The 11,156-nt window shown below is 33.6% G+C and overlaps 2 protein-coding genes across 2 annotated transcripts; one reads left to right on the forward strand and one right to left on the reverse strand.

Annotated features, from left to right (window-relative positions):
* The first annotated feature begins 507 nt into the window (after positions 1 to 507).
* Positions 508 to 3,132, forward strand: LOC123887190 (rust resistance kinase Lr10-like). The gene is made up of 3 exons (XM_045936474.1): positions 508 to 1,295; positions 1,431 to 1,496; positions 1,783 to 3,132. The coding sequence occupies exons 1-3, from the start codon at positions 512 to 514 to the stop codon at positions 2,883 to 2,885; spliced, it is 1,953 nt and encodes a 650-aa protein (XP_045792430.1). The 5' UTR covers positions 508 to 511; the 3' UTR covers positions 2,886 to 3,132.
* Positions 3,133 to 3,505: 373 nt separating this feature from the next.
* LOC123887230 (rust resistance kinase Lr10-like) lies at positions 3,506 to 5,505 on the reverse strand. Its single transcript, XM_045936512.1, has one exon. It carries the CDS (start codon positions 5,271 to 5,273, stop codon positions 3,762 to 3,764), a length of 1,512 nt encoding a protein of 503 aa, XP_045792468.1. The 5' UTR covers positions 5,274 to 5,505; the 3' UTR covers positions 3,506 to 3,761.
* Positions 5,506 to 11,156: the final 5,651 nt, after the last annotated feature.

Genomic DNA, 11,156 nt, shown 5'->3' on the forward strand with positions numbered 1-11,156 from the left:
ATATTAATTTGGATTATTTTCCCCCAAAAATCAAACCGATCTGTTGCACTTCTTGTGTCATCATGATAATAACATGTCACGAGAATTTTCATAGTGGAACGGTTCTTAGGTAAAGAGGTGAAATAGAATACTCTATAAAATAAGTTAAATTACATGGGATATCTTTGAACCAAACCAAAATAATGTTACGGAATCAATTGTTATTTGTTAAGAAGTCTCACATCAGATGTGAGTTGGCCTAGACAAGGAGTAAGAGGCAATCCTCACATTTCAAGCTAGTTTTGAGTGTTGAATTAAGCCGGTATATATATATATATTTCCATGAATTGTGATATAATTATTTTTTATGAGTGTAGTCGTAGGTTTTCAATATTTTGAAGTACAGCTGGTTAGCTATGATGTGGATATCTCAGATTAATTTTTAGTTTAATGTAAAAAGTCTTGGAGCTTGCTAACTAATTTGATATAAAAAAGAGAGTTTAATTTGTTATAGGATGGATCAATACCAAAAATGTCATCGTTAATTACCTCTGGTGCATTAACCCTTGTGGTGGTAATATTGATTCTCCTTCCTTACAACAAAGTTGATGGTGATGAACATGAAGAGTCATGTTCAAGAAAGTGCGGTGTCCATAACATCAGCTACCCTTTCCGACTGAAAGACAGTCCCAAAAAATGTGGTGACAAAAGGTATACTCTATCTTGTGAGGACAACAACCAATTGATTTTGTACTACAAGTTAAGAAGATACTACAAGACTATCGGAAAATATTATGTACAATCGATCAATTACAACAACTTCACCGTACGACTATTGGATTCCCAGCTCCCTCCTTATTATTATTCACTAGGCCTGTATAATATAACTTCCAATATAGGTTTCGTAGGAGTGCCGGACACAGAGTATGGGTACAATAGATCATTATTGGTGAACGTATTATATCTGAGATGTCCGAATCGAGTCCATTATTCTTCTGGTATTTCCTTTGATGAACATGCTGCCTGTATGAATACGAAGAGTATTACACAAGGCAATTCTTTCTATGTCAATATTGGACACGATTACAAAAATCTTTCGGAATTGGAGCTGGGAGATGGGTGTGGTATAGAATTGATGTTTCTTACATCTTGGCCTGTTGTTGAAGATGATGGTGGCAACAACAGCAACAAAATGTCTTGTACAGATATTCGTCGTATGATGTTTTATGGATTTGAACTTTCTTGGCTCAATACTCACTGCGAAGATGGTATGTATCCGGAGCTTGGTTATTATGATCTCTGTACATCAGGTTTAGGTAATGACTCACATTCTCAAAATTTAAAGGTTTTTTTTTTTTGGCTAAATCTTTTTTTTTTTAATCGGTAAAATTTATTAGATGTTGTTTTATTGGTAGTTTGTTTTGCTAACTATTTGGTGTATGTTCTTGCAGGGGCAGGACACAGCAATTTAAATGTGGCTTGGCTATTTGTAAAAGATATTTTGATTTATTACATAGGTAAGCTCTTGCATTCCCTCAAGTCAGTGAAGAAATTGCACTAGTTATATAATAACGATATATACTTGGGCTTGCATCCACGGGCGGAGCTAAGGCCCATTAAGTTTCGGTAGTTATTTGGGCTCTAACAAAAAAATTTGATATTTTTAGGGGTTAGTTTAAGGTAAAATTGAGATTTTTCAGGGTTAGTTTAAGGCAAAAGTGCGATTTTTTGTTGGACTATTTATATATTATTTTACATCTGAAATTTCATTATTTTTCATCTCATTTCCCTTTCTTTGTATAGGTCCCCTTATTTTTATGTTCAGCGTTTTAAAATTTGTTGTTGGAGCGCCATGTATCATTGCATTAATAATCTACAAATGGCGAAGAAAGCATCTATCTATGTATGATGGTATTGAAGTTTTTCTAAGCAGTGACAATAGTATCATTCCTATAAGGTACTCTTACAAAGACATAAGAAAGATAACAAAACAATTCAAGACAAAATTAGGCAGTGGAGGTTATGGATCTGTTTTTAAAGGACAATTAAGGAGTGGTCGTCTTGTAGCAGTCAAATTATTGGATAATGTCAAGTCTAACGGTCAAGATTTTGTCAATGAAGTTGCTACCATTGGTCAGATTCACCACGTTAACATTGTACAACTTATTGGTTTTTGTGTGGAGGGTTCTAAACGTGCTCTTATATATGAATTCATGTTAAATGGGTCACTTGAAAAATACATATTTTCTCATAATGAAGAGAGTAATTCCTTGAATTGTGAAAAATTGCATGCCATTTCTCTTGGGGTGGCTAGAGGCATTGAATATTTGCATAATGGATGCAATATGAAAATTCTACACTTTGACATAAAGCCTCATAACATCCTTCTTGATGAAAACTTTAATCCAAAAGTATCTGATTTTGGACTAGCGAGACTTTGTCCTACAGATAAAAGTATTGTGTCATTAACTGCAGCAAGAGGAACCATTGGGTACATGGCCCCTGAATTATTCTACAGAAATGTTGGCACAATAACTTACAAAGCTGATGTCTATAGCTTTGGGATGTTGTTAATGGAGATGGCAAATAGAAGGAAGAACTTGAATGCATTGGCTGAGCAATCCAGTCAGATATATATCCCTTTTTGGGTTTATGATCAATTAAAAGATGGAAGGGAAATAACAATTGAGAATGATACATATCAAGAAATGAAATTGGCAAAGAAAATGATGATTGTGGCTTTATGGTGTATACAAACAAAACCTAGTGATCGTCCTTCAATGAATAAAGTAATTGAGATGCTTGAAGAAGAAGATAGCAATTTACAAATGCCTAATAAGCCTTACTTGTATGCACAAGATCTACCAGCTGAGGATGTTAGAGATGATAGTATTGACAGTTCATGATGTTCCCCTGGGATTACGGTAACTTATTCAAATGAGGATGTTGGAGATGTTATGTGTTAGGACTATTACGGTAACTTATTCCCCTGGGAGGAAATATTGAGAAGAATGTGTGTGTGTGTGTGTGTGTGTGTGTGTGTGTGTGTGTGTGTGTGTGTGTTTTATTGAAAAATGATCAAGTTACATATTTGCATACCTGTATATCACATATATACTATTTCTATTGGACATTTACAATAGTTTTAACCATTCTAACAAACACACTAGTTAGTTGCTTAAACCTCAAGTAATCTAACTAACAACTAACTAATCACATGACTAGTTGTAACTACTTTAACCGACTTGTTCCACAAGCAATAACAACTAATATATACTAGTCTCATTTGAATTATACACTAACAGTAGGTGACATATATGATGTCCATCAGGTTGTAACACAGCTAGACTGGGAGCTACTCATGGACAAGCTCAAACAATGAGTTTTAATTAAGGTGAAATTTTATCAAACCAGATAGTATCAGTCTTATCTTTTCAATGCCACAAAGCATGCATCAATTATAAGCTAGTTGTGGCATAATTAATGAACGGGATCAAAATGCATAAAAATCCAATAATTAACCAACAATATACTGATGCAAAACTATCATAAACTATGAATGAGAAGGTCATCCACCTTAACATTTGCCTAATGTTGTATTAACACGGATTTAGCAATGGCAAGTCCTCTAACTCTTGAATTACATCTAAATCTTGGGTTAGTTGCCTAGTAGTTGCAGTCCCACCATTTCTCCTAGGTTGTCTAGATTGAGAAGCAAAAGGATTGGGAGGTATTGGAGTTTTGTCTACATCTCCCTCCAACATCTGAACCACCATTTGCATTTATGGTCTATGCATAGCATGCCACTGAGTGCACCAAAGTCCCACAATGCCCATTTTTCTTGCAATTTCTTCATCCCCTTCATTATCAACATGAATTCTCATTTCCTCTTGATCATCTATAAGATTATAAATCCATTCCGGATAGTAAACATGACTAGAGTTTTCCTCCGAGTCCTCTGTGATTTTCCTCCCTCCTATTGTTTCAAGCAACATCATTCCGTAACTATAAACATCTGATTTATAAGACACGTTTCCAAAGTTCCTTGAAAAAACTTCGGGAGCAATGTATCCCAAAGTTCCTCTAGCTGTAGTCATTGACACCATGCTCCGATCCCTTGAACATAATTTAGCTAAACCAAAGTCAGATATTTTTGGAATAAAATTATGGTCAAGTAACACATTTTGCAGTTTGATATCGAAATGGAGGATGCGTTGATCACAACCTTGATGAAGATATTCAATTCCTTTAGCCATTCCTAAAGCAATTTCGTGTAACTTTTTCCATCCAAGGAAGATTTTCTTGTTTTCTGGTGAATTTATGAACTTCTGCAGCGAACCATTTGGTAAAAATTCATAAATCAAAGCTCTTTTAAAGCCATCAGCACAAAAACCGATCAATCGAACAATATTAACATGGTGGATTCTACCTATTGTACCAACTTCGTTGAGAAAATCTTGCCCATTTCCTTCAGAAACACTGAGTATCTTCACGGCAATACTGAATTCTTTTGAAATGCATCCTTTATATACATTTCCATACGCTCCTTCTCCTAACTTGTCTCCAAAGTTATTTGTGATTCTCTTAATTTCTACATAAGAGTATCTCGTAGGCTTAAGAGCTTTATAGTCTTCTAAAAACTTTTCTATAATTGCTTGTTTTGCTTTTTTTAGTACATATGAGTCATAAATATGATAAACTGCACTAACTAATAAGATAAAAAACAACGAACCTAGAATTGACCCAGCGTTTATGAATTTGACAGTATAAGGTAAATTATTACCTTGTTTGTTTTTGGCGAAACAATGTACTTTGTTGGCGAAATATAAATATGATTCACAGTCTTTGCAATTAGGCTCAAGCCACTTCAAACGAAGAGAGTTTATGTTTGGAACATAATCATAATAAGTATAAGAAGGGTTTAATGAAACATTAAACATTTTGGTGCAAGAGTAAAGGGGAAGATATCTGATTCGTTCATAAGAAGGGATAGCATAAACTTGCGAGGTTGAGGTACTTAGACATCGAACAAAATACGAGTCCATCTCATGTCTAACTGAGAGTGAACAATTCAAAAAGTAATACTCAACAAGTTCATCAAAGTACTTGAAATGAGATTTTGAAAGATTGAGGTTGTGGATATGTTTATAAAGACAACTTTGTGGATCGGATAGTTGAATAGTTTGTTGTGTGTAGTCAATGTTTTCGACATTAAGTTTCACTTTGTGAGGAAGTTCAATCATAGTTTGGTTTGATGAACAAATTAACTTAAATCCTGGATAGCCACCACACATAGGTGAAATTGGATTTTGGTTTTTGTTTTGGAAAGGGAATTTTATAACTTGATTTCCACATGATATATCTTCTGGACAGTTAATTATCTAGGCTGCTGTTGTTCCAGCAACATAGTAAACCATGAAAAACAACAACAATCCCATAACATAAGTGTTCATCATCGTGATTCTTAAGCAACAGTTTCTCTCTGGTACCATAAGAGCTTAATTAGCTTTTTTACCTCATATCTGAAGACTTAGCCGAGCTAGGCTTTGCCAAGCCTGAGCCTGGCCTGTCAAAAAATCGAAGGTCTGAGCCTGGCCTGTGGCCTATCATAGGCTTAAATTCTAGGTCTGAGCCTGGCCTTTGAAAGTCTGATGTGGTCTGTTAGCCTGTTTAAAAGCCTATTTCATATAAACATATTTAAATAAATAATTATATTTATTTTGAAATATACTTATGAACTAATAAAATAATGTTTCATTTGATATTTTAGAGAATTTGACTATATATGTCATCATATTTCAATTCTAGTTTATAATAATACATTTATATATATTAAAAACTAATGTAGATTAATAAACTTAAATTACTTAAAAAGTTAATAGATTTATAATTTAATCAAAGTATAAATTTTAATATATAAATAATAATCGTAATAAAAATATTATTCATGTTAACTTAAATAGGCCGGCCTAGTAGGCCTCAAAGGCTTTTTTAATGGCCTGCGGCCTGGCCTTTTTAGCTAAATAGACTTATAAAAAAGCTTTGGCCTGCTCTATTTAAAGAAATAGGCTGGCCTGGCCTGAGCCTATGTATGCTAGGCCTTAAGGCCATGTAGGCCGGCCTGGCCTGTTCCCACCTCTATTCTTAAGCAACAGTTTCTCTCTGGTACCATAAGAGCTTAATTAGCTTTTTTACCTCATATCTGAAGACTTGTAATTAATCCATCCATCCACACTTAATTATAAAAACACAATCAATAGTTAGTTAGTCCACTACGATGATTGATGTTGGACTTGATAGGGAGACCACGGTTCGATCGCTCGCGAGGGTTGGAAGTGGAATCATTTGATGCTGGAATTGACCCCCAATCAGATTAGGCAGTTCAGTGGGTCGGATACTGGTGGTGAAAGCAAAATAATATTATATATACACTGTTAGAATAGAAAATATTATAATATTATTTGTTGAGAAAATATCTCGATTTGGTTTGTTTATTCTTAGCCCTATAATAAAGGGATTTAGTTTAGATTTAAATTTATTCACTTGGTTATAAATACCAAGGTAGTATCATACTATTTGATTAATGTAAATAATGTAAATATTGTAATTAGGGTTATTGACATCATTATCAATAATATTTTATTGTTCCTTGTTATTTTCTCATATTCTTTCACCTAAATTCCCCAAATTTCAACATGGTATCAGAGCCATGGTATCCACCTTAAAACATAATTCCGCTGCAATTTTCCCCGAGATTTAACTCTCGATTATTCTTCGTTTTACTTACCTTTTTGTTCATATATGCTTTACTTAACCTTTTTTTCATATAAACTCTAGTCGTCATTGAAATTTCTTTTTATTTTGTTACCCGTTTGTGATTCTTTAATCCGCGGGTCCCCGTTATCTTTAATTCTATTACCCGTTTGTGATTCTTTAATCCGCGGGTCCCCGTTACCTTTAATCCTGTTACCCGTTTGTGATTCTTTAATCTGCGGGTCCCAGTTACCTTTAATCCCGTTACCCGTTTGTGATTCTTTAATCTGCGGGTCTCCGTTACCTTTAATCTCGTTACCCGTTTGTGATTCTTTAATCTGCGGGTCCCGTTACCTTTAACCACAGTTACTCGTTTGTGATTCTTTAATCTGCGGGCCCCCGTTTCAATCTGCGGGTATTTTTACTTAATTTGATATGGATTCATCTCTTCGGCCTCTCCTCTACTGCTTTTTTGGTTGCTGCTCTTTGTTGGCTTGCTATCAATGGATTTAATTTATTTTCAGGGTTAATTTTGTAACAAGCTTAAAGCTTAGTAAGCTTTAGCTTGAGGGGGAGTGTTAGAATAGAAAATATTATAATATTATTTGTTGAAAAAATATCTCGATTTGGTTTGTTTATTCTTAGCCCTATAATAAAGGGATTTAGTTTAGATTTAAATTTATTCACTTGGTTATAAATACCAAGGTAGTATCATACTATTTGATTAATGTAAATAATGTAAATATTGTAATTAGGGTTATTGACATCATTATCAATAATATTTTATTGTTCCTTGTTATTTTCTCATATTCTTTCACCTAAATTCCCCAAATTTCAACATGGTATCAGAGCCATGGTATCCACCTTAAAACATAATTCCGCTGCAATTTTCCCCGAGATTTAACTCTCGATTATTCTTCGTTTTACTTACCTTTTTGTTCATATATGCTTTACTTAACCTTTTTTTCATATAAACTCTAGTCGTCATTGAAATTTCTTTTTATTTTGTTACCCGTTTGTGATTCTTTAATCCGCGGGTCCCTGTTACCTTTAATCCTGTTACCCTTTGTGATTCTTTAATCCGCGGGTCCCAGTTACCTTTAATCCCGTTACCCGTTTGTGATTCTTTAATCCGCGGGTCCCAGTTACCTTTAATCTCGTTACCCGTTTGTGATTCTTTAATCCGCGGGTCCCGTTACCTTTAACCACAGTTACTCGTTTGTGATTCTTTAATCTGCGGGACCCCGTTTCAATCCGCGGGTATTTTTACTTAATTTGATATGGATTCATCTCTTCGACCTCTCCTCTACTGCTTCTTTGGTTGCTGCTCTTTGTTGGCTTGCTATCAATGGATTTAATTTATTTTCAGGGTTAATTTTGTAACAAGCTTAAAGCTTAGTAAGCTTAAAGCTTAGTAAGCTTTAGCTTGAGGGGGAGTGTTAGAATAGAAAATATTATAATATTATTTGTTGAAAAAATATCTCGATTTGGTTTGTTTATTCTTAGCCCTATAATAAAGGGATTTAGTTTAGATTTAAATTTATTCACTTGGTTATAAATACCAATGTAGTATCATACTATTTGATTAATGTAAATATTGTAATTAGGGTTATTGACATCATTATCAATAATATTTTATTGTTTCTTATTATTTTCTCATATTCTTTCACCTAAATTCCCCAAATTTCAACATACACATTGAATTTTTGTCTTTAAGAGCCGATTAGATTGACTTATTTTTGAGTTTATGCAAATAAATAAGTTTTTATATATTATTATAAGCCTTTGAAGGTAGTACTGGTTTATGAAAAAATAGCTTATAAAGATACAGCCTTTATTAGTGAGAACTTATGAATTAACATAAAAGTTTATTTATTTACATAAATTATTTTTTTTTTTACACAAATTTGCATAAATTATTTTGGTAAGCTCAAAAATAATAAGTCATATTCAAATGGCACCTATAGCGTATTAATTGGTTAATTCAAGTCAATCATACAAGTCTTCTTGCTAGATTCCACGATGCTGCCTTCAAGTGGTTGTACATGGACAGTGGAGAAGTCTTCTTACTATGGCCTGGTTTATGGATTGGTGTTGTCCGCATGTGAAGAAGTAAACGGAAAAAAAGAAAAGAAGTAAGCGGAAAAAAATCTTCCTCTATCGGAATTAATCCCAAGACTTTAAAAAATCTTTGAGCTTTACTTGCTTCCAAGAAATCTTTGGCGGTTATCATACCTCATCGGAAAGGAAACACACCCCCCGATGGGGTTTGCAGGTGATGCGGAGGGACAAGACACCTCTTCGCACAACCAACGTTGGTGGCTACATCTTGAGTGACAGTTTTGGATTTTGGAGAAGAAGAAAGTTTGGGGCGGCGGATAGAGAACAGAGGTTATGTTACGAAGAGAGAACTTTTGATACATTCGGTACACATATTACGAGAATATGTACCGGTACATTTGGATGATTCTGATTGGTTTACAAATAGTATTTATTGATTTTTCTATATTAAATATTATTTGTGGATCAATCATAATCAGGTACATATTCGCATACATTTTTTAAGAAACCAAATGAATATATTAAAATAATATATTAAGCACAAGGTGTGCCTAAAAGAAAAATTACAAAGTAAATATGTTCAAAATTGTAGTAAATCAAAGCAACTCATTAACCATATTGAATCCCTAAACAAGCTAGAGGATGAATCCACCAACTATTTAAACAATAATTAAAATTATTTTGTTGAGTCTTCGACGCCACCAAGCAAGAGTTTTTATCTTATCAAGCAACACATCGGTTGAGACCCCTTGATCGGAGAAAACCCTGCTATTTATTTCCTTTCAAATAGTCCAACAACAAGCCAACCAAACTGTTTGAATACCTTGACGAACTGCTTTTCTAAACAAATAAGTATTAAAAAATTGCATAGCATGCTCATTTGTTGAATTTGAAATAGAGCAAGATATACCTAACCAATGCATAATTTTACACCAAAGAGAAGTAGGAAATTTACGATTGAAAAGCAGGTGATCGGAGGTTTCAGCGACTCCACAATCCTACGCACAACATAGAATCCAATCGATTCATTCCATGGCGCAGGTTATCCTTAGATAGCAACTTATTCTTTAGCAATCTTCGAGCAAACAACGATACCTCCAAATGAGCTATTTTATTTCAAATAGCTTCCTGGTTAGCCACCAGTGTATCTGGGACGGCAGTATGAGTAAACAAGTGATAAACTTCATTGACTAAATAACGTTATCTAAAATATCACAACACTCCAAACTCAATACAACTAAGACCATATACAATGGCGAAATAAATTCAACACCACTTTTTCACTTCCCAACACTCCACATCATTTTCTCTTTCTTCCACATAATAATTCAACACTTATTCAACTTTTACCCTCTCCAATAGTTTTTTTCATTCAACACTCTACCCCACCACTTTCTCTACCCCACCACTTTTTATTTCATATTCTTATTTAAATTTATATTTTTGTTTTTATAATTACATAAAATTACAATTATCGATTAAAATTAAATTAAAATAATTAACACTTAACGATTTATTTTTTAGTTTTTTGTAATAAAAACAAAATATATTAATGAAATTATACCATACAAATCATCTTAACTTAATTTAAAATACAACACACAAGTAACGTAATTAGTACGATACAAAAGATTAGAAGAATTGTTGGGATCTATTTCACTAAAAAAATATTAAAACTTCAAAAGAAAGACTAATTAGAAAGATAATAATAGATTAAGATAGTGAAAAACTTGGTTTTTTTCTGTGTCTAAATGAAATGAACTAAGTCTCTATTTGTAGAGAAAAAAAAATCACGAATTTTGGTAAAAAAATAAAAAATTAATTTGCAATGAGATAATTGAGTTCAAAGGATAAAAATCATAAAAATTCAGCGAACCAATCAGCAGCTGACAAGTGGCACCCTTTATTTTAAAAAAACAAATTCTCTCTCTTCCTCTGCGCACACACGCGCCCTGTCCGCGCGTGTGACGCACGCGCCTGGCTTGGCAAATTAAGAAGCGGCACGCGTCCCCCTTTATGCAGATTCAACATGTTGAATTCATTCATCATCTCCCTCCTCCAAATCACATTAAACACCCCCACTCCAATGGTTTCAACATGTTGACCTTCATTCAACACCCCAAATTCAACACCACTACACTTGATCTAAGAATAGAATAAAAAAAATACGACTAACAAAAAATATTGACCGTCCTGGCTAATATATAGGTTGTCATCGTGATTTATTTTCAATGTTTTTCTCAATACCATTCAACTATGACAAAATATTCAATTATATAGTGCCTGCCAATAAGTCTAGCTCATAATTAATCTAGTACTTATGTCAAAATCTATCAGATTAATCGGATGACTTTTTAAATTAA

This window comes from Trifolium pratense, linkage group LG1, assembly GCF_020283565.1.
Source record: "Trifolium pratense cultivar HEN17-A07 linkage group LG1, ARS_RC_1.1, whole genome shotgun sequence".
NCBI lineage: Eukaryota > Viridiplantae > Streptophyta > Magnoliopsida > Fabales > Fabaceae > Trifolium > Trifolium pratense.